Source organism: Perognathus longimembris, unplaced genomic scaffold (genome assembly GCF_023159225.1).
Source record: "Perognathus longimembris pacificus isolate PPM17 unplaced genomic scaffold, ASM2315922v1 HiC_scaffold_5312, whole genome shotgun sequence".
Classification (NCBI taxonomy): domain Eukaryota; kingdom Metazoa; phylum Chordata; class Mammalia; order Rodentia; family Heteromyidae; genus Perognathus; species Perognathus longimembris.
Window position 1 is genome coordinate 37383 of NW_025960726.1, and position 22150 is coordinate 59532.

Below are 22150 nucleotides of genomic sequence, written 5' to 3' on the forward strand. Positions count from 1 at the left end.
GGCTGGGAAAGCCAGACAGGCCGCCTATGAACACGCATCAGCCTGGACACGCATCTTATTTCCTTCTAACACGTTACATACATATGTAGCATCCACTTCCTTTTACCCTCTCATGATTCCAGATGCACGTTTGTCCCGTCGTCTCTCAGGCTATTGTGGGGTCTATGAGAAGCAATTCCCGCCGGATGGATAAATGAACGGGCGACGGGCATTCCAATATAACACGAGAGGAGACAGAATGTGTGCTAACGAATGGTCCTATTTAACTCCAGGAGGCATTCGTTTCCGTTTCATGAGTTGGACGCGGGAGGCAAACGTCTGGGGGTAGTCCTCAGATCTCGAGAGAACGGCGGAGGACGATTCCACGGCTTGTGTGAGCTTCCTGCGGTGTGCCCTGCCTTCTGGATTTGCATGACAGTGGGTTTTGATTATGGTTTTGTGTGCTATTTCCTTTTTTTCCCCCTCCAACATAGTTAACAAAAGCAGTCACGTGACAGCCCGGCTCCCTCTCCCAGGGCACAGTGGAAAGACACCTTCCCCCGGCTTCCGAGATCAAAGACGTGCATGGCGCGCAGAATCGCCTTTATTTCTCGCTCTAATTACGTTCCTTTTGTCAAGATTTCTACTACTTTTTCTTCTTCCCTTCATTCAAAGTGCCTTTTTTAAAATAAAATAAAAAAAATTACCGTCCTAGAAGGGTTGAATTTGTAAATGATGGCAAAGTGTTTGAATTTCTCCTTTCGCCGAGCTGGTGATTCTTTTCAGTGAAACTCATTATGTTGTCTAAAGGACATTTAGTAGTTCAACTAATAAGCTCTCCCTTTTAAATGCTAATGAGGGTAGAGCTCCCACATCAAGCAAGAACACACTGTACTTCTGGTACCCAGGAAGAATGATTGTCTGTGAACCCCCAGTCAAGAAGCCCTTTCTCCACGACCAGCTTGCACTACAGTCGGGCCATTTGAATAGATGGTACCCCACATGAGCACTTGGTGTTCTCAGCCCCTCCTCGGGGGCCAGGGGGAAAGAAAAACGATGGCGTAAACCTTGCTTCCCCTTGACAGTTCTTTGTGGGAAATTTCCTCTCCGACAGAGCTACAGTTGGTCTATCACTGCTCAATTAAACCTATCCTACTCTTTTAAACCCCCCCCCCCATCTGTGCTTCTGTGCTTTAACCGCCTAGCGCTGCAGTTGGGAATTCTGAGTCAAATATATATATATATAATCTCCAAGAAGTTCAGAGCCAGAGACGGATATAAAAATAAACTTCAGAGCTCCTCAATGATCCATTCTCTCTCTTCCCTTCCTCCCTCTCCCCTTCCACATTCACTTTCAATGTTTAGATATTAAGATAGAAATATATATATATATATATACATACACACACATATGCGTGCAGTCCATATCTTGTGTATAGATCTGATTGTATATATAATGGAAAATATTATCTGGGTGTCACTTGGTGGCTCAGCTGACCTGGTCCTTACTTTAATGACATTTAAGACAGATGGCTGTCCACTATTACCTGAGGATTTCTAAGGACGGCAGTGGCAATCACCCCTTTCAAAGCCCATTATACATTTTATCCCCCCACTTGGGTAGGACAGGTGTGGAGGTCTCCAGACTCAGAACGGCATTGGGGAGTGATAAATGAACGTTGCTATCATTTTTCGACTCGTTTTAATTACATTTCATTGACACAGCACAGAAAACCTGGAGGCTGCATATGCGTGGTCTCGAGGCGTGTTTATTCAAGAAGGTCGCCAGACTCCAGGGCTGTTTCCTTCACAGCCTTGGGAGAGATCAGACGCACTTAATAAAAATGCCGCATCTTTTGTGCAGTTCCTCCAGAAGGGAAACTGAATCGCTTCTAGAGACACAGAAAAAGATGCTTAAAAACAACAACAACAAAGAGCCCTGTTTAGAACCCTGATTGAAGTCCCCGGAAGGGAAATCTAGTAAGCGAAATGACGGTTTGGTTTCTAGAAAGGCACCTAACACCATCACACAGGGTCATGATGGGAATCAAGAGTTGTTCTTGAGGAAGAAGCGCAGGTTTGTCAGCGTGGAACTGCTCCCACGGCGGAACCACTAGGTTTAAAAAGAAAACAAGACACTTAGCACCAGTTGTGTTTTTCCCCTTTTGCTCTTAAGCTTTTGCTTAATATATCTCCTTCTTTTCCCTTTCTGTAATGTGTCTTGCTCTGTTCAAATTCAGTTTTCAAGGACAAACCAGAAGGGAAAAGAAACGAGGCTGAGAGCTAAGGAACTCTGCAGGGGAGGGGAGCTTGTTTAACCCTGTCCTAGCCGCCGTTGTTGGTCTTCCATCAACACGAGTTCTGCTCTTCCCCCCCCCCCCCGCCCTCCCCAGACCCACACAGGCTGGGTCACGTGGACGACTCTCATGCAGACAATGCCCCTTTAGATTTCCGCAGAGACAAGGTCGCCCTCATCTCTTGGCTGGCCTTTCTTTCTGTGATAGAGGGCACGGGAGCCTCGACCGCGGCGCTGGGGCAGATCTCTTGGCCCACGGAAGCCCACGTAGAGAGGCCAGTCGCGTGTGTGTCTTGAACGGGCTTCTGCACCGTCGGTGGGAAGGCCCCGGGGCCTCGAGGGGGAATCGGCCTGCACTCTTGGCGTGTCCTTGGACAGCCGTCTTCTCCCGGGGCGATGATCTGCAGGCTGGTGTCACAATGATGCGTTCTGACGACACTGGGTCACCATAGCGATGTGATGATGATGGCGGCGGTGGCGGTGGTCTATGATCCTCTCATAGGGAAAACCCAGACCCGCATCCTTCCCCCTTGACCCTGGTTTCCCGTGCGGCTCTTGGCTTGCTTATGCGTCATGCCACGTTGAGGTCTACGGGGGGCTTCTGACTCATCCCAGAATTGTCGGGACTTCAAAGACTCTCTTCAGATCCTCTTACGCTTCTGGAGATGAGCTGTGTGACGTGGAGGGGGAGCCGTGTCCCCTGGCGTGGCCCTCCTGGGGTTTCCTGTAGTGACCGTGTTTCCCGTGTCCAGCGCTCGGGGACGCTGGCTTCTCAACCGAGACCGGGGCGCCCCTCAGCCCTTCCCGGCTCACCCAGCGGCTGCCGACCGGCCAGCCAGCCCTGCAGAGAGGGGGTGCACGGGTGCTAAAACCTTCGACGTCAGGGGCGGGGTTGGCTCTGGTGGGGCGCATCCCGCCCGAGCCCCCAAATGCCAGGGGCTGTCTCTAAAAGAACACACACACACACACACACACACACACACACACACACACCACGGGATCCTCCTGGAAAGAACCAGACATATCCACCACCCCCCCCCCCACACACACACACAAATGGAGTTTTCCTTTGCTGCTTGGAAAGGAGTATCTGTGAAAATGATAAAGGGGGAGGGGGGGCACTGTGGGCTGTATGTAAGGCACCAGAAATAGCAGAAACGCAAGTGGCCTTCAGGAAAAAGGCCGTCCTGGATTTGCCAGGGTGAGCATTCGTGGGGGGCGCTGGCCGATCCTCAGAACACAGCGAGTGCAGGTCTCCTTGCCAGGAACGGGCAGAGCCCCGCGCGGGCCCCGCAGGAGCCCAGCAGGAGGGTTGCTTTTCTGTGACACTCCAGCTCCGTCTGGATCATTCCGGGCAGTTGTTCCCAGCCCAGAGTAGTCGTCCAATTTTTTTTTTAAATAAATCCCAAATGCCTTTGTCCCCTTGCCCGGGATTTCTTGATTTATTTAATCTGAAGCAGAACCTGAACTGCCGAATTGTAAACTCCCTACATGCTCATGAAGGGCCCGAACTGAAAAAATCTAGAAAGACCCCGGGCCCTAGGGAGCGTGGAAGGACCGAGAGGTTCTGAGAGGTGGCAGGTAGAGAAGGTTTGGGGGCAGCAGATCAGATTCAGAATGTCCCAACGGATTCAAGGGGCGAGCCACCGGCCAGGGGGCCCTCCAGAGGGGCTGAGTTCATCGGTTTCAAGTGTGGCCTGGGCAGAAAGACTGTTTCAAGTCCCCCCCACCCCCACCCACCCAGGGCCTCTAGTGAGTCACCGCCCTTGAGATCTCTGAGACACGGAGCTCCCTAGTCTTCATTAGAGTTTCCATAAATGTTTCAGAGATTAAAAAAAAAAAGGGGGGGGGAAACTCTGCCGGGGATGTTATATTGTGTGTGGGTAGGTGGGGACAGAAACATCCAAGTTTGAGTGTCGGTATAAATGCATTGATTTGCATAGGTAGAATGTTTCCAAGACACGGCCTGCCTATGTGTTCATTCCGTTCCTAGGTCTAGGCAGGTGGTCTCGCTGTCAAAACCAACACTGGCGGGTGGGCTCGCTCGGTGATTGGCTCCCTGGCCGGGAGATTCAAACAGACCGACCCATTGACAGGCATTGGCAGAAATGGTGGCGCCATCACCCTGTACGCCAAAAATACAACCTTCCAGCTATTCTTCCTCTTTAAGGTGGCAGGTAGACATAGATTGATTGATTTGATTTCTACTTATTGGATACCGGCCGGTCCTTGTGGAAGATAATTGAATGAAAACTGGTCTTAGTTCACCCTCACCGCCACGTCTGGTGAGCTGATTACCGTTCGCAGCTACGGAGGAACCCAGTTCGCAGGAGGATAGTGTATGTACCTGCGGCTGCCTGAGGAGGAGGCGCGTGTGGGAAAAGTGAGATCGGAACCAAGTTCAAGTCCAGTTCTTTTCCCACCTCCCTGTAGTACTACTGCCTTTCTTCTCTCTCTGAGGAGTCAAAGGCCATTTAACTCCCATGGCCCAGCTTCAGTGTCCCGTAGTAATGTACATGGAATGCGTTCCATGTATGCAGTACGTTTTATGAAACGCATCTGGAAAGTTACCAGACATGGTGCGTGTCGAGTTCCACCAATCTTGTCCTGCCCTGTCTCCAACCTAGGAAAGAATACAGGGTTTCCACTTCGCCTCAGATTGTTTGGAGCACTAATGGTAATATCACTTTCTAGTCAATTCTCTTGCGTCTTGCGAGGCTGAAAGCTCGCCTAATTTCATCAGCGGTGGTTGTGGTGCTTCGGAAATGACAATCATTCTAATTAGCGTTCTGTGCCCCGTGTGATCCGAGAGACAGCTTATTGTGTTTATTTCTCACAAGCCATGGCTAAGGCCCGCTGATACTTTTTTTTTTTTTGAGAACTGTGCAAAAGTAGGGACATTTTCTATGTGACAGAATACATGCTTAAAGAGGCAGCCATCGCCCATTTCAAGCTACGGTTTTTGTGCAAATATTCTACACGTGTGTGGTAAGAATTTTAAATATCGTCGGGTCTCCATGTTAGAAAACCTTACTCAGTCAATCCTGTCAGACACATTTATATCACAAATAACAGATCCTGTAAAGTCGTAGATTACCAGAAGAATCATAGTCAAGTACTTGATAATGCACTGGGGCGGGGGGGGGAGGGGAACCCTGCTTCCAAAAGCAGGTCCATACTTTATCTCAAGAAAGCCACTCTGTGTTCTCCAAAATTCAGCACAAAAGGGCATAAGGATTCTGATGATATCCAACTGGGCGTGAAAAGATACCAGCCCCATCATTAGATGGCAGAGAACAATAGAATGGAAAGGAACTCTGGGAATCTCCTCTTGTGTCCTGAACTCTGGGAATCTCCTCTTGTGTCCTGAACTCTGGGAATCTCCTCTTGTGTCCTGAACTCTGGGTATCTCCTCTTGTGTCCTGAACTCTGGGAATCTCCTCTTGCCTCTTCAACTCTGGGAATCTCCTCTTGCCTCTTCCTTTCTGTCCAGCTGGTCCTTACAGACCATCCATCCACATGACCTTTTCTAGATTCCCTCCCCTTTCCCAAGACCTCAACCCTAGGAACTCAATTTGAAAGGCAAATTCTCACCTTCAAATTGCTTCGAGGGTTTTCACTAGTGCTACAGACAGCAAAAGAAGTGGCTTTTCAATTTAATTTTATTTCTATGTTAGCTGTACCATTGGTTTCCTTCCCAAGCATTTCAATTAAAGGTTGTAATTCAATTGACCTTAAGGACCTTTCTATGATTCCACTACCCCCGTATCTCAGCTCATTCACCGCTTTATGACCTCGCCGCCCGGTATCTCAACTCATTGAGCGTTCAGATGTAGAACCAAGCAAATGCGTGGGCCAAAAAGAGAAATCCTGAGCTCTGCCCCGCAGGTGGGCACACGGGACTGGGGTGGGGGACAGGACCCCCCCCCCTCGGCCCTGCTGCCAGTCCTTGAAACAGCAACATACCTGTTTAGAAACAATACTCCTCTGTCTGCATCCAGGCAATTATCAGGGCCTGACTCAGGGAAGAACATTCTAGAACTCTGTCGGTGCCTTGCACTGAGGGAGACGGGTTAGACTTCTGGATGGCCATTTGGAGCAAACCTACATCGAATATCCCCTAAAATGACGGCTGACCTACAGTGAGTGGAGAGATGATTTGATTTGTGGCTCTAGTGAGCAGAAATGGCACAGCGCTTTAGAATTCATTTCCAATTTCCTTTTGTAGGTGGGCCAGTAATAAAAGGTTAGAACCCGGGGCTTGGGTGCTGTCCCTTACATTTCTTGGTTGTTGTTCCAGGCTGGCATTCTATTACGTTAGCAACAGCTACGCTTCTGTCTTTTTTATGGTTATTTGGAAATAAAAGTCCCACGGACTTTCCTGCCCAGGCTGGCTTCAAAAACTCGATCCCCCGATCTCAGCCTCCGGCGTAGGTAGGATGACAAGAAGGATTTCCACTGCTTAGCTCCTTTCCAGATCGGTTTAACACATCACTACGCCATTCTTCCGTTTGTTTGATGGAGCGTTCACGTCCCTTGACTTCTCCCATCATCATCAAGTTGTAACGACGAGGAGCTGGACTTGGGTTTCCCAGCGTTATCCCATCAGCGCGTTCGTTTTCGATGGATGAATGCGGGCTTTCTATTCGCAGACAGAACCGGCGGTGGGCAGGGTGGGGTGTTTCTGTTTGTTTGAGCGAACTCGTGGCCAGGTCGCTTATGGGCTCACACTTTCTACCGCGTGACCTCGTTAACAGAAAAGCACCGTCCACGGCTTCGCGCCCTCTTCCAACCTGCAGGAGGCCACTCCGTTTCTCAGAGGCACTTAGGTTAGAAATCCCATGATATTTTAGACAGTAGGTTAGGTGGACTCACCCTAGCCATTGACTGCCTTGCTCCCCCCCCACCCCCCCATCTGAAAGTCAGAGGCAAAGTCGGGGCGCTCTGTTGCAGAACTTGCCAGAACTACAGCACCGGCTGGGCTGCCCCGTCGCGCTAGGGTTCCACTGTGCATTCCTCCCTTTCTCCAGTGCATAAATCAACGACTTTATGACGACTGTCTGAAGTTACGGAAGGCTAAATGAGTTCCATCAAGCCTTTGTAAATGCCCCAGCGTCTCACTTGCGCAAAGCCCCCGCCTACCCATGACCGGGGTCCTTTGAAATGGGAAATGGTGACCTCTTTTATCTGTATTAAAAATCACCCCGCATTTCCTTAAGAATCAACAAGTCCCTCTTCATCATTTCACCCAACATATAAAAGACATACACACGCACGCACGCACGCACACACGCACACACACGTGCAATCCCAGTGGTCTCTCTCCAAAATCCACTTTCAGATCTTTTTAGGTCTTCTCCAAACAAAGCTTCCTAATGCCTTTCTTGGCTCCCAACCCGCAGGAGGGGATTAAATAGCAAAGACAATTTTAAAAAAAAATAACTGTTTTAGTAGCAATGGGGACAAAAATGCTCCCAAATCTTGGGGGTCTGAGGCAAGAGCCGCCGGTGTGAACTTTTAAGTCTTCTCTGTGTCTCGTGTATTTGCCGTCATTCTTTTAAAGCTGACCTTGTGTTGTTGTTTTCTTTTCCCCCCAAGTAGCTCAGGCTGGGAGGTGCTACCTTCCCCCCCAAAGTGGGGTGGGGAGCGAGGGGGAGGGCTGTCTCAATGACAGATTCCCGATGTCGCGGGTGGTCTCCTTCCTGGCTGGCGGTCCGCACTCAGACGAACCTGTGGGGCAAACGTATCCAAGTGGAAATTAATTACATAGAAAAAAAATAGTTCATCTATTTCCTTCAGTCTTGCGCCATTTAAAAAAAAAAAATCTCTTGAACCAAAGAAAAATCCCGAAAGAGCGAAAGAATGGACGGGAAGCTTGGTCAGCCCAGGGTGCTGCTAATGATATGCTTATCTACTTAGTGAAATGTGTACGAGCGTATGGGGGGGCTCAGAATGGGGGTTGGGGGGGCATCACCTGTGAAAAATGGAAATCCAGAAAGCAAAGGAGGTGCGAAGGTCCGCCTCTAACCCAGCAGGAGGAGGAAGAAGAGCGGGAGGAGGAGGGAGGAAGAAGAGGAAGTGGGGGCGGGGGGAAGGATGGAAAGTTGGAGGCCAGCTTGGACTACATAGCGAGCCCCTACCTCAGACAATAAAGTCCCCCCAAACAGAGACGGAGGCTCTGAAGCATGTTCCCAGATGATGACGACCTTGTTCCGTCTCTCTGCAAGCCTGTGAGTTCCACCGTTAGGGCCCCTTGGGAAGTGGAGGTGCAGAACCCCAGGAAGCAGAAGCGCTCTGCAAGCGTGCTTTACACGCACGCAGCGTCATCTATGTGGGAGTCCCCCACCAACCATAAATACAGAAGCGGATTTCAGTCCAGGCTAGCTTTTGCAGAATAGCTATGGACGTATTCGTAAATATGGCCAGTGCGCATTTTTCCCTACATAATGAGGCTCAGGTCTTCGGCACCCGCCTGACAGTTTGCTTCTCCTTTCGCTTCCTCCTCCTCCCTTCCACCTCACCCCTCCTAGCTCCTCTAGTGTCCAGGAACGTGGCGTGTGTCACTGCACATGGTTTGCCAACCCCTCTTTGCTCTCCTCCTCGGAGACAGCAAGCCTTTTCCTGCTTTTCTTCCCATTTCCCATCCGCTGTGGCGTTCGCATCCACGTTCAAAGAGAACCCCTCACGGCATTGTCCTCTGGACACGTCCGGCAAATGCAATCCCGCCGCTCGGTTTCTGTGAAGGAGACATCTGTACTGACCTCTCGAGAGTGCTTCTGTGGCGATGAGTAAAATAGGATTTCACGGCACTGGCCTAGCACGCATGAAGCCCTGGGTTCGATTCCTCAGCACCACAGACACAGAAAAAGCCAGAAGTGGCGCTGTGGCTCAAGTGGCCGAGTGCTAGCCTTGAGCACAGAGAGGCTCGGGAACAGAGCCCAGACCCTACGTTCAAGCCCCAGGACCCGATAATAATAATAATAATAATAACAACAATAATAATGTACCTACTGTCAATATTTGGCTGTATTCCTGTTACCGCCTTCCCTTAAACATATCTGTACAACGGACAACATCATCATGATTTATTGTCTTCCAGAAATGAATCATAGAGAATTTCTATGTGGGAGACATATTCTGGAAAAATTTGATTATCATAGCCCCTCCAAGAGCCCTCCCCGTCTCCCAGAAGGGTTTACGTAACTGCAGCCTTCTGCAATAAGCGCTAGGCGTTCTAATGTGATGCAGAACGGGGTCAAGTGCACGCCGCTTCGTGTCCAGCGAGGTGGAGTCCAGCTGCGTGGGCTCCGCCCTGGGCCCAGCCTGTGCACGAGCCCCACGGAGACACTCCGAGGGGGCGGGCAGCGGGGCGTGCTTCCCGGGACTGGATTTCGGCACGGGCGAGACGGTGCAATCCCGTCACCGTGTGTTTACTTGTTTGCATTTCCAGAGGGGGAGGGGGAACACAAAAGAAAGAACGAACGTGACGTTTGGGGTTTCATAAAAAAATACCATTTCTTAGCCACATTTTTTTTTCCCCCATCTCCATTGATGAATCATCTTTTCTTCGACCCTGTGAAATCGGGCACTTTGGCAGTGAAGGGGGAGGCTTTGTTTGGTAAAGAAGATGAACGTGAAGTCAGAAATGTTCAATTCTGGCCTTTGGCTCAACATTCCTGAGACCCATGGACTAGGAGTGTGTGTGTGTGTGTGTGTATAATTTTTTTTCCAGGAGAATGTGAAGCTACGTCTCTCTGACAGCTCATTAATTATCTCTTTTTTCTCTCTCTCTCTCTCCCCATGGGTTTTTGGAGCTGGAAGAGACCTTGTTAGGTAGTCCCCAGATGAAAATAAGTGATAGAACCCGGGACCCAAATGAAAGCAGGTCAGGCCTAATGAGGATCGGGAGAGACGGGCAAAGAGAGACAGACAGACAGACAGCGGGCCTAACGAGAAACCGAGCAGAGAGGTGTTGCCTCTGCTTCCCGTTCAGCCCCCTCTGTGCCCCGAGGCAGTGCCCCGAGGGATATGGAAACATCTTCCCTCTCCGGCTTCTTTTCTTCTCATGGACTTGTGACGGCAGCATTACGAGGGTGCGTGCGTAGCCAGGCTGCATTGGAATGGCGCTGGATCCCTCGTGGGACGGAGTTCGAGGTCCGAGTCTGCTGTTTGCCGGGCTGCCCTGAAGTGCTCCATCTTTTCTGACCTTAATGATCTGGGATGGGGATAGTAGATGCCCCCCCCCCCCCGATTGTTCTCCGAGGAAAGTCACGGACAGCTTGATAACTGCGGGCTTGGGTGACTTTTAGAGGATTCGGGTTGTTCCGAAATGGGAGAGAGAAGCAGGAACAGTGAAATGTCTTTGGGTGCTCACGCCAGGGTGGGCCATTTCTACGTCACCAGACTGCCAATCCCCCTAACAATGAGCTGGAGGAAAACAAGAATTGCTGCTCTGTGCATTGTGTCCCGGTGACTGGGCGGTGTTGGCAGAAACATAGAGAGCGAATATCTGGAAGTGAATGGGACCATTGGCATCCATCCTCTAAACTCAGCAGTTGCGAAGATGCAAAGCGTGGTTGTAAACTACTTTCTGCATGATTAATAAGCTAGATTTGCTTGGTAAATGGTACTTCTATGTGAAAAACTGCATATGCAACAGCTCAGAAAACGCAGGTATGTTCTAGATGGAGAAGGATGTCTCCCCTGAGAAATTTACACCTCCCATTTGACTTTATGAGGGCTTGTGGCTTAAATTTATATTGCTTGTGACACCCAAGAAACTCAAACTGAAAAATCAATGTAAAATGTGGTATTAGGTTGGAAATGCTCTTGGAACAAAGCAACAACAAAGATAAAGTATGTTTAGGAGGAGCCAAAGAACACCTCCATCCAAGAGCACAAAGATATCTCCATTACTAAAGCCCCGCCAACATTGATTCGCAGCTCCAAGTAAAAATGCACAAGGAAACAAATCTCCATGAGAGACAGCAGAAATAAAAAGTTAGAAGAGGATTACACAGAGCTTTCACCTAGCGGAATAACCAGATAAGGATGATAAAAATGAACATATCTTAAATGATGTAAATAAATGAAAGATGATGAAGAAAACAGGTTCTTCAAAAGCAAATAAAAGCTCTTAGGTTCTAATAACGTAGTTGCTGGAGTCATTTGCTTAAGTAAAAGACAAAATGCATAACTTCTCACCCAGTGGAGAGATATGATGGGGGGAAAAGTCAACCATAAAAGAAGGCTGGAAATTGGAGGGGGGAAAAAAAAAAACCCAAAAACCTCAAAAGCATAAAACAGCCAAGGCAATTTGAAAGCAAATTGTAGAAATGCATCAATAGCTGAACGTAATTATACATGTACTAAATTTCTGCATGCGGGAGGAAAAGCAACTACCTGATTGTACTGTTTAGCCTTTCCATTGAAGTAAAATATACACCGAAGGGCAGGTAGGCACACACCTGGACTAGTTTTTAGAAACATAGCTCCATTGTATAGCCAGCATTCAGATCACTAAGTACAAGATAAGAACATGTCCCAATCGGTGCAAATAAATCAGTACCTGGAGATGAAATGGAAAATTTCACGGACACCTAGCTCACCAAGCTACCTAAGGGTAGGGGGAAACCACTCAATAGAGCTGTTCTCACTAAAGGACTGTGGCTAAAATACGCATTCACCCAAAAAGCAGAAGACACACAATTGCGTGGAGTTTCTGGCTTCTCGTTTGACACACGCCGTTCAACAGGGAAGGAGAAGAAGGAAGGCACCCCCAAATGATAAGGGTAGTTTAATAGTGAAGTAAAATCCTGTCGACACCAGAAATAAAATGAAAGCCCAGCAGTCGCTCCTAGACACATCTCGAATGCAACACTTATGAACTACATTTTAGCCAGAAGACTCACCAGCGTACCTAAGTTAAGTCCGTGGCAATGAATCAGAGTTTATTCCAGGAATGGGAAAAAAAAACCACTCACATTCACACCAAGATGGTATCCTTTGCCACGTTCACACACGAGGAGAACACACTACTTCGGTTGACACAGAAAGGCCTTGAACAGGGAAGTTTAGCGAACTGTACAAATGCTTAGCCAAATATAAAAGGGGAATTTTTTTTTAATCTGACAAAGAATGTCTAATTACTAACCATTGGAAATAGCACATATGGTGATGAAACTTTAAAAAGTGTAATCCTCATTACCCAGTCGAGATAGGCTTCTCCTTTCGTGTGATTTTCCTATTTTCTATCCTTTTATTTTAAGCAGGGAACATCCTTGGTTTAAGAATATATACATATGTATGTATGTATGTATACATATATATATATATATATATATAACTTGTCACACTGTTTCCTTAGGACAAATTTCGAGAACGAGGACTCAGTTCAAGCATTGACATGCTCTATATTTTTATTATATATTCATAAGCTTCCATGGAGGAAGGACCGTACAGTTCCAGCATCCCGGAGCCGTTTCTGGGAGCTCTATTTTTATTCCTTTTGTTCATTCAACAGATGTTTACGAAGCATCATGGCATGCTAAAGCTGTCAGCTGGCAATGGATGTTCAGGGACAAACGCGGAGGGCCCGGCGGCGCTTACAGACGCCTTCTGATGCTGTCTGTATTCATCAAGAGATTGCCCGGTTGGGACTTTACCTGCTCCTTTCTTTTTCTTTCTTCTCGAGTACTCCACTGATTTGGCAGTAGGTGAGCTTTTTTTTAGGCCATTCAGAGTAACTGTTTCCCAAACAACAACAACAAAAAATGTTTTAAAAAATCCAAACAAACGGTGGAATGTCAAGTGACCTTACCTCCCTGTAGGCGTGAGAGGAGCTTGCTGCTCACACTGAGGCCGGTGAGTGTCACGTGGACACAAGGCATGAAGGGGAATGGAGAATGGAGGCTGGTTTCTTAGCTTCTAGGGCGTAGCTACGGTACAGGTTCTCTCCTACATAGGCATGGGGTTCTGCGTTGCCTATAAATTCGAATTTTTTTCCTAAGCCACCATGAATCCACACACAGCCAGGAGTCTTTTCCTGATGGACATAGGTAGGGTAAGCCAAGTCCCCACTCGGTTTGGGGACAAATCGTAAAAATTGGCTACCAAACCACCAACCAAAGTCAGAAAACTAAAGCTCTCATTCAGAACTGAGTTATGGCTGCAAGGTTTTGGGGGTTGTTGTTTTGTTTTGTTTTCTGTGAAAATGGAACTGCCTTCCTTGGAAACAAAGAGAAATATATCCTTCTGCTGTCGTAAGTCACCGTTTTTTGACATTTTGCCTGGATTGTCAAGGGTGTGCAATAGCGTCAATACCAGGAGGTTTTATGGAAGGGGGTTTTTATAAATCTCACAGAGAAAGAAAGCTCGATGAATTTAATCAGTACAGAATATGAATTTTCTGGAGTTTGGTACAAGCGCTTACACAGTCTCTACTGGCTATATGTTAACTGTCTGCTACAAAGGAACTAGCCAAGCGAACTTAATGTCCGTCAGCTATTGATTTATTGATATTCATGCTTTAGTAGAAATCATTGGATAGTGGTGCTCCAATTGAATGGCATTATCCAAATGTCATATTTTTTTAATCTTTCATTGTATTGATTTCTCTGATTTATACAGGTTCTTTCACACGGTCCAATTTCTCATCAAGCCCAGCAGAATCAATGTTCTAGTCTGCTTCAAGCCTTCTATTGAGTGCATTTTTAGACCATTCTGCCAGAGTTCAACAATTGAACTCAAAAATCTTCCCCATAATGAAAATAGTTTTAACCCTTTGTCATAGCTTTTAATTTACCTTTGCAGACGAATCGATTGAATCCGTCACCCGCCTTATCTTGGGACCAATATTTCTGATCAATAGCATAAGAATAAGCACTTTGTAAAGTTGTCGACTTAAGAGGAAGCTATTTTTAATGCAGATACAACCTCAGAAAACCTAGCCAAAAAAAAAAAAGTCAAAAATGGAAAACTTCCAAAAATAAGAACACTATTATCAGTGTTTACCGGCTAATATAATTTAGAAAATTCAAAGAAAATAGCCTTCCCCTTCACGTTATATGCTTGAGGTTTTCGAGAAAAATCTGGCTATGGTATTTGCTCGCTCTTTATTCAGTTTAATGAAGCTCAATTCCTTGCAGCTGTAACTACATTTATTTCCTATATTAACTTTACTTAATGATGCCTATTCATCTTCGGGGCGGGGATGGAAAGTGTTTCGTTGTGATTCTTACAGACTGCGCCTCTCGTGGCTTAGAAAAGGCAATGAAATGCGGGAAGTGGAAGAGGCTGGGTAGCAGGCGGGAGGGTAGAGGCGACCCCGGATTTCTCAAGCAAAGAGTACCTAGCAAATCTTCTCAAACACAGAAACTGGGTAGTGTTACGGTCGGAGATGCAGATTTGTCTATACATAGATTATATATATATATATATATATCCACATATATGTATATTTATCTATAAAATACATAATATATAATTATATATAATTTTAATGTATAATATAATAAATTTTAGGCATTTATCTATACATAGACCTTATATATGATATGTATTATTATATATTACATAATATATAATAATATATGTTACAATATAATATAAATAAGTAATATAAACAATATAGGCGATAAAATTTAGGTATTTATGTATACATAGATTTTATATATAATATACTGTGTCATACATGATATATTTATAATATGAATAGTAAAAATAATACATATCATGTATATTTATATATGTATCATCAATAGGAACGTAATTCACCTTGAATACATTTCCTGAGTAGCAGGGGAACGCAGGAGCAAAATCTCGTGTTTTCAGTAGCGTTTTTACTGTAAGTGTTGACGAATTCTTTAGCACTGACCATGTTCCCATAGCACAGCTACACTCCATTGTATATGAAAATGGAATCAGAGATGTTCTCTATAGCAGGCTTCCAGTCAGAAATATAGATACTTTGTTTTGTACCTGTCACCCTGGCTAATCAGGAGGCTGAGATCTGAGGATCACGGTTCGAAGCCAGCCTGGGCGGGAAAGTCTTTGAGACTCTGATCTTCAGTAATCCACTCAAAGACTGGACGTGGTGCTGTAGCTCACGTGGTGGAATGCTCGCACATCGAGGCTCGGGGGAACAGCGCCCCCACCCCGAGTTCAAGTCCTACAGCCGACCAGAAAAAAATACACAAAATAATGAAGCAACAACACGAAATTCACACCGGGACCAAAATCCTGCAGAAAATGAAGTAGCACTGATATCCCAGTCCACCTGAATGTGGAGTGTGTCCGACGGGAGCACACCTGACCTCAGTGGAGGAAGTGGACCGGCTTTCCTCAGGACCGGCCGGTGTACACCCAACGGCGGGCCGGTTTCACAGCAGGAAAGGTCATCAGTGGATTTTTTTTTTTTAATTGCCTTCTTTTGTGTAAATAGAGATCAGTCGGAACGAGGAGTAAGCACATTCTATTTAGAAAGACGAGGGCCTTTCAAAGTCTTGAAACTCAGCAAATAACTCAAACTAAAAGGCACGGCGCCCAGTGGGTTTTCCAAGAGGGCGGTTTGCTGACTGGGGTCCACGCGGGACAGCCCACCCGCCGCTAGCGGCTTCCCAGCGGAGCTGTCTTCCCATGAAGCCGTGCTAGTTCCCTCGTCTTGTTTGCACTGTGTTAACTTGGTGGGTGGGTGTGTGTGTGTGTGTGTGTGTGTGTGTGTGTGTTTTAATTTTTTTAATTCCTTTTCTCCCGAAAGGAAGCTTTGTTAAGCAAAGATTACCCTTCGGAAGTTCACAAAAACGCGAATTCGCAGAAACAAAATCAATACTGCTCGTTGTGCTGATGCATTTAAAAAAAAAAATTTTTTTTTAAGTCCATTATTTTCGTACTGACCTTGGGTGAGGTGGAAGGCAGCTGCGTAGAGTGGAACTAGGAAGAGACTGGCTTGCAATCTGTCCTTGTTGCAGTCTGGGGATTTGGGTTGGTTGGTTTCCATCTTCGTTTTGTTTGCCAGGCCTGGGGCCTGGGTACTATCCCTAAGCTTTCTGCCCCCAGGGCTAGCTCTCTAAATCTTGAGCCACAACTTCACTTCTGGGTTTTTTTGGGTGTGTGTGTGTGTGTGTGTGTGTGTGTGTGTGTGTGTGTGTGTGTGTGATTCTAAGCGTCGATTCGTTGTACGTACTGGGGCAGGAGCAGGGGGGCTTTTGATGTAGTCTTCTTTTGAACTGCCTTTGGGAAAGATTTACATGAGAAAAAAAAAAAAAAAACCATTGCATTCACCCACAGATTTTCATTAAAGGTCCAGGAAGGAAATTATTATTAAAAAACAAAAACCCATTCGCTCAAAAGAACATTGTTCGAGGATAGAACTAAAGAGTGCTCATCAGTACGGCCGCCTTCCTGTTCAAGGAACCTTCTCCTACGGGGCGAACCACCACCTGCGATTTAAAATAAGCGAACCTGTCACGCCGTCACAGTTCTCAAACGCTGATTCTTTTTTAAAAAAATAAATAATAAATAAATAGAAATGAATGTTAGCAAGCGTGGACGGGAAGGGGCTCACGATACACTCTCATTGGTGAGCCAAACCCGTGGCCTGGGGGGACGGGAAGGGAGCGATGTCACCCCCGAATTTCTGTCCCCCAGCGCCAAATACCGAGGCAAGGGCGGGGTGACCTCCCGCCACCCCGCCACCGCCCACCCCAACGAGGGACGGCGGGGTGCGGCCCTCGGACAGAATGTCTCCTTTGGGTTGAAGGGCGTTCGGGGGACGCCGACCTCGGCGTCGGGGTGCGCGTCCCTGGGTGGAGAGCCGGCCGGGTCCTCGGGGCCCGCGGGGCGTGAGTGGAAGGCCACCGTCGGTGCCTCACGCTTCCGGCGTCTTTGCCTTCCAGCTGTTCGAGTTTATGAACTTCCTGGCTGAGAACGTCATCTTCTGCTACATGGGCCTGGCGCTGTTCACCTTCCAGAACCACACCTTCAACGCGCTCTTCATCCTCGGGGCCTTCGTATCCTTTGTGGGAGAGAACACACCACTGGCTTTTAGTGACATCCCCCTCGGGTTCACCACAGGGCCCGGGCCGAGACCGAGGTGGGATTTCCAGCTAGAGGAGACGGGCATCCTAAGAAATCGGGGCCTTGATTAAAGACCTGAGGATGGCGGTTCGAAGCCAGCCCGGGCAGAAAAGTCCTGGTGAGACTCTGATCTCCAGTGAACCACCAGAAAGCCAGAAGTGGCGCTGTGGCTCAAGCGGTAGCGCGCCGGCCTGGAGCACAGAGAGGCTCAGGGACAGAGCCCGGGCCCTGAGTTCGAGCCCCACAAAAGGATCTAATGAAATTAGACACGATCGCTGTGCTCCCAACATCGTAAGCACAGCGGCCTTCTAAGTGTGGTTCCCAGGACACATGAACGGAAGGTCTGGCTTTTGCTGCAGAGGCCCGTCCTCGCTGGGGGGGGGGGGGGGGGGGGTTCCCTTCCCAGCGTGGGGAGCAGATGTTGGTCCCCAGGGATGCCGAGGCTGGCCCTGTTTTCCGGGTTGGAAAGGGTTGGAAGCTGCCCCCCGGGTCACGGCCAGATGACCTCCAGCAAGCGGGCCTGGCTGCGTGGACACCCGCCCGTCCCTTCCAGTCTTTTCTTGTTAAGAGGTGCAGATCCAATGGTGCCCAGGCCCTGAATCTTCAGAGAAAGCTGCCTGGTCCCCAATGACTTCCACACCCCCCCACCTCCCCACCCCCCCCAGGTGAGGATAGAGTAGAGGAGACCGCCTCCGTCCGCGTGGCTTTCCTTCCTCAACGCCTCGTCCACCTGCAGATCGCCATCTTTGTGGCCCGGGCCTGCAACATTTACCCCCTCTCCTTCCTCCTGAACCTGGGCCGGAAGGAGAAGATCCCACGGAACTTTCAGCACATGATGGTGTTCTCAGGTGTGTTGGCGGGGGGGGGGGTGGCCGGGCAGGGCGCCCCCTTTCCCGCGGCCGGTGAAAGCCCCCCCCAATGGATCTCCCTGGGAGAGGTTTTCTTGCGTACCCCACAGGCGGCGTGGGGATGGATGGATGGGAACACCACAGAGGGGGTCCCCGGGGGGGAAATCGACCCCCCCGCCCCTCTTCTCAGCCTTAAGGAATCCTTTTTTGTATTAATAACAATGCAAATTCCGCTCTTGGGCCCCGCGATGACAGTTCAGATGGCGGTCTCACTGGAGTCGGACTTCAGACCTCCTTTCAGTTCAAGGCCAGGCGTCTGGAACTGCCTGGGTGGATTAAGTTGGGGGAGCGGGGGGGGAGGGCTCCCCAGCAGCTCTTCTGGTTCCTCTCCCAGCCCCCTCTGAATGCCACGAGCAAGCACCCCCCCCTCCCGCCGCCCCCCCCCCCACCATACTCCTGAAAGCAAAGAGGCCGTGCCGGGTGGTGTAGATGCCCCTTCGCTTCCCCCTCGATGTGGGGCTCATGGCAAAGCTCGGGGGGTCTCTTGTTTTCCCCTCAAATCCGTGTGCTGCGATTCTTATTTAATTTGAAACCAGGTAAGAGCGAGTGCCAAGCCTAACTGAGCCCTGGCAGCCTGCCTAGAGCCAGTGGGGCGGCCGGCGGGGGACGGAGAGGGAGAGAGGAGGGGAGTACAGAGGCCTGGAGACCTGGCCACGTCCGTCTCCCGCCCCCCTCTCGCTCAGGTGGGGGGTGGGGGGGTGTCCTCTCGGTTCTTCAGCCCTCGCCTCAGGCCTGACTTTCCGGGAGAATGTTCTAGAAGGCCTCCCGTCCGTGCTGGCATCCCTCCCCTCCGCTTCCGTGGCGCCCGGTGCTCCCTCCCATCCGGTTCTTCACTGCCAGGCGACTTGCCTGGACCACCCCCCCCCCGGGCCTGGGAGGCTGAAGGAATGGGGTACAATGCTTCCCACCGCCCCCCCAAAGTCACACACGCCACTCACACCACGGCCGAGGAATTGTCCCTTCCTGTTCTGTGAGCTCTGGGAACGTTATTCCAGAACTGACCCCCCCCACGGGGCGTTCTAAGACGAGAGTCATCTATGCCCCAGGCAGGGCTGACAAACCTGCGTCTCACTTAAAAATAACTCCCCTCGGTGAGCCGACGGCCGGAAACGCTGGCGACAGGACCACCCCCCACCCCCCCACCCCCCCACCCCCACCCCCCCCATTTAAGCAGCAGGTGGATTTGAAGGTCTCCGTCAGGTCTCTCCTTCCTCTGTCTGTGCTGAGGGTAACAGGCTTCTTGTGGCTGGCTTGTTTTTAATTCAAACCCTTCGGTGATTTGAATCCACAAGCACATTCAACCTCATGTGTGCTTAGGAAGATTTCTTTTCTTTTTCTTTTTTGTGCCAGTCCTGGGGCTTGAACTCAGGGCCTGAGCACTGTCCCTGGCTTCTTTTTTGCTCAAGGCTAGCACTCTGCCACCTGACCCACAGCGCCACCTCTGGCCATTTTCTGTATATGTGGTGCTGGGGAATCGAACCCAGGGCTTCACGTATAGGAGGCGAGCTCTCTACCACTAGGTCATGTCCCCAGCCCCTGGAAGATTTCTTGAAACCTCTTAGCCAAGGGTTACCTGAGGATCTGAAAGCCTGAACCCCTCTAAGAACTAGACTTCTCTCCCCTTCTCTTTGCTCTGCGGGTCCCGGAAGGCTTTCTCGAGTCCCTCCCCTCCCCCTAGCTCTTTACGGACCTGTGGTTTAGAATCCTGTTTTCCCAGGCTACGTCTGGGGCACCGTGGTGGGTTTTTTTTGGCAATTAATTAGGCTTGGTAGGAAGCCACGACGCAGCTAATGGGGTACAAGGATCGCCCTTTTTCTCCATTAGAGGCGGTGAACGTCGACCGCACCCCCCGTCAGGTGGAAACCACTCAGCCCCGGGCAGGCATTAGCGGGCGCGGTGCCTGAGATGAGCCTGGCGAGGTCTCTAAGTGGGGCGAGATTAAGCCGCTTATGCGGGAAACGAGCCACGGGGAAACGCCTGAACCGCACCGCCGCCGTGTCGGGCAGTCCGGGGGAAAGCCAGAGTCCCAGCAGCTCCCCCCCCCCTCGGCCCCCCACACAGAGGGCGGGCCTTGGGATTCCGAAGCATCGAGAATCCCTGAGAAATGGCTCACCACCACAGCCAACCCCGCCCGCTGCTTTCTCCCATCCGTGGAGTCAACGCACTCTCATTCTCTGTGTAGCTTCCAAGACACGTTTGTAAGAAAAATGACTTGCGCTTGCATTTCTTTTGTTGTTGTTTGGCCAGTCCTGGGCCTTGAACTCAGGGCCTGAGCACTGTCCCTGGCTTCTCTTTGCTCAAGGCTAGCACTCTGCCACTTGAGCCGCAGCGCCCCTTCTGGCCGTTTTCTGTATATGTGGTGCTGGGGAATCGAACCCAGGGCCTCATGTAGTCAAGGCAAGCGCTCTTGCCCCTAGGCCCTATCCCCAGCCCCGTCGATTCATTTCTGAATGCAGGTTTTCTTTCTCCCCCCTGAACACAATCCGCTGGCCTCACTTGGGTGTGGTGAACGCGCGTGGAACTGAGCGTGGACCCCACGTGCAGAGCGAGGTGGCACTATGGGGGGGGGATGTATTTTGAAAGCAGGCTGCCGTTCTTGCCGGAAGGACTTATCAACTTTGCAAGATCAGGAGACGTTAGCAGGGGGAAACGCCATCCATAATTCAGTGTCAGACCTACGCCAGGCTTTGATCTGGGACACTGATGATGAGGAGGTGTCACGGCTTTGAAATCAACCCTCTTCACAGAGCTTGGAACGAAAGGAATCATATATTTTTTTTTTTAAAGACGACAATGGGTTGTGTTCCAAAAGGGAAGACAGACGGCAGAACGGCGGCGCTTGCTGGCGGTGGCTTGGACCGTCGTGTAGCTCTCTGAAGTGGACCCGCGCTCAGTCCCCGCGTGGACGGCCCGCGTGGCACGGGTGGAAAGCTCCACTGCGGCTCTTTGGAGATACGCGGGGCCTGGCTGGGAGGCGTTCGCTGCTCCGCCCGCCTTCCATCGCGATGAACTGAACGGGGCGTCCACGTCGTCAGCACAAGGATCCCTTCGAGGCGGGTTGTAGACGGGACCATGGTTAATGGTGGGTGATTCTTTCATCCCTGGGGGCTGCTAAGTGTCCAACGGGGCCTATGGAATTTGTCCAAAATAGAAATATATATATATATATATATCTTGACAGAGTGAACCTATTTAAAAAATGAAACGGTGTCACCTCCACGGACAGAACTGTCGATGAATTGACCCAAACAGAGAGAGAAGAAAGAAAGATCAAAAAGCAAGAGGAGGTCACAAAGGATGCGGGGGCGGGGGGAGGACTGGTGTCCACGGGGTTTGGGTTTCCTCGTGTCTCTGAGCAAAACGGTGTGTGCCCTTTGGCTAGCAGGAAAATCGCGAGCTCAACGCCGGTTTCTGATCGCTTGGTCTTCCGTTCTGAAATCCCCGGGGGGTCCATGTCGTGGTGGGCGCCCAGCAAGTACCAAGTAGGGTGATGGAGGCATTTGTGGGAAAGGAGGGGACCTTGATCTTTCAGAAGCCAGGGCGCCTCAGCACCCCTGAGCTCTTCGAGGGCACCCCAGTCCCACGAGGGTAGGGAGGGGGCCCTAATTAGCAAATGTCTCCACCTACAACGGTCCTGTTCTTCTCGGCCATGTCTGCGTTGGGTCTCTTCTAACGGATAAGCTCTTCAGTTTTTAGAAGGCGAGATTAGCAGATATACTGTGAATAGAGATATATGCTTACACATAGTTCCCTCCTCTCTCTCTACGTATATATGTATATGTGTATATATATGTGTGTGTATATGTGTATATGTATATACACATATACACATATATGCATATATATATATATATATATATATATATATGCCCAAGCTAGCCTTGAGTTCTCT

The 22150-nt window shown here is 49.4% G+C and overlaps 1 protein-coding gene across 1 annotated transcript in view; it reads left to right on the top strand.

Annotated features, from left to right (window-relative positions):
• Nucleotides 1-22150, top strand: part of LOC125345112 (sodium/hydrogen exchanger 9-like) — a 67555-nt gene that overhangs the window by 22142 nt on the left and 23263 nt on the right. The window contains exons 9-10 of the mRNA XM_048337353.1: nt 17170-17283; nt 18087-18198. Of these exons, the coding sequence (XP_048193310.1) occupies nt 17170-17283; nt 18087-18198 (226 nt within the window). The remainder of the gene's footprint in view (nt 1-17169; nt 17284-18086; nt 18199-22150) is intronic.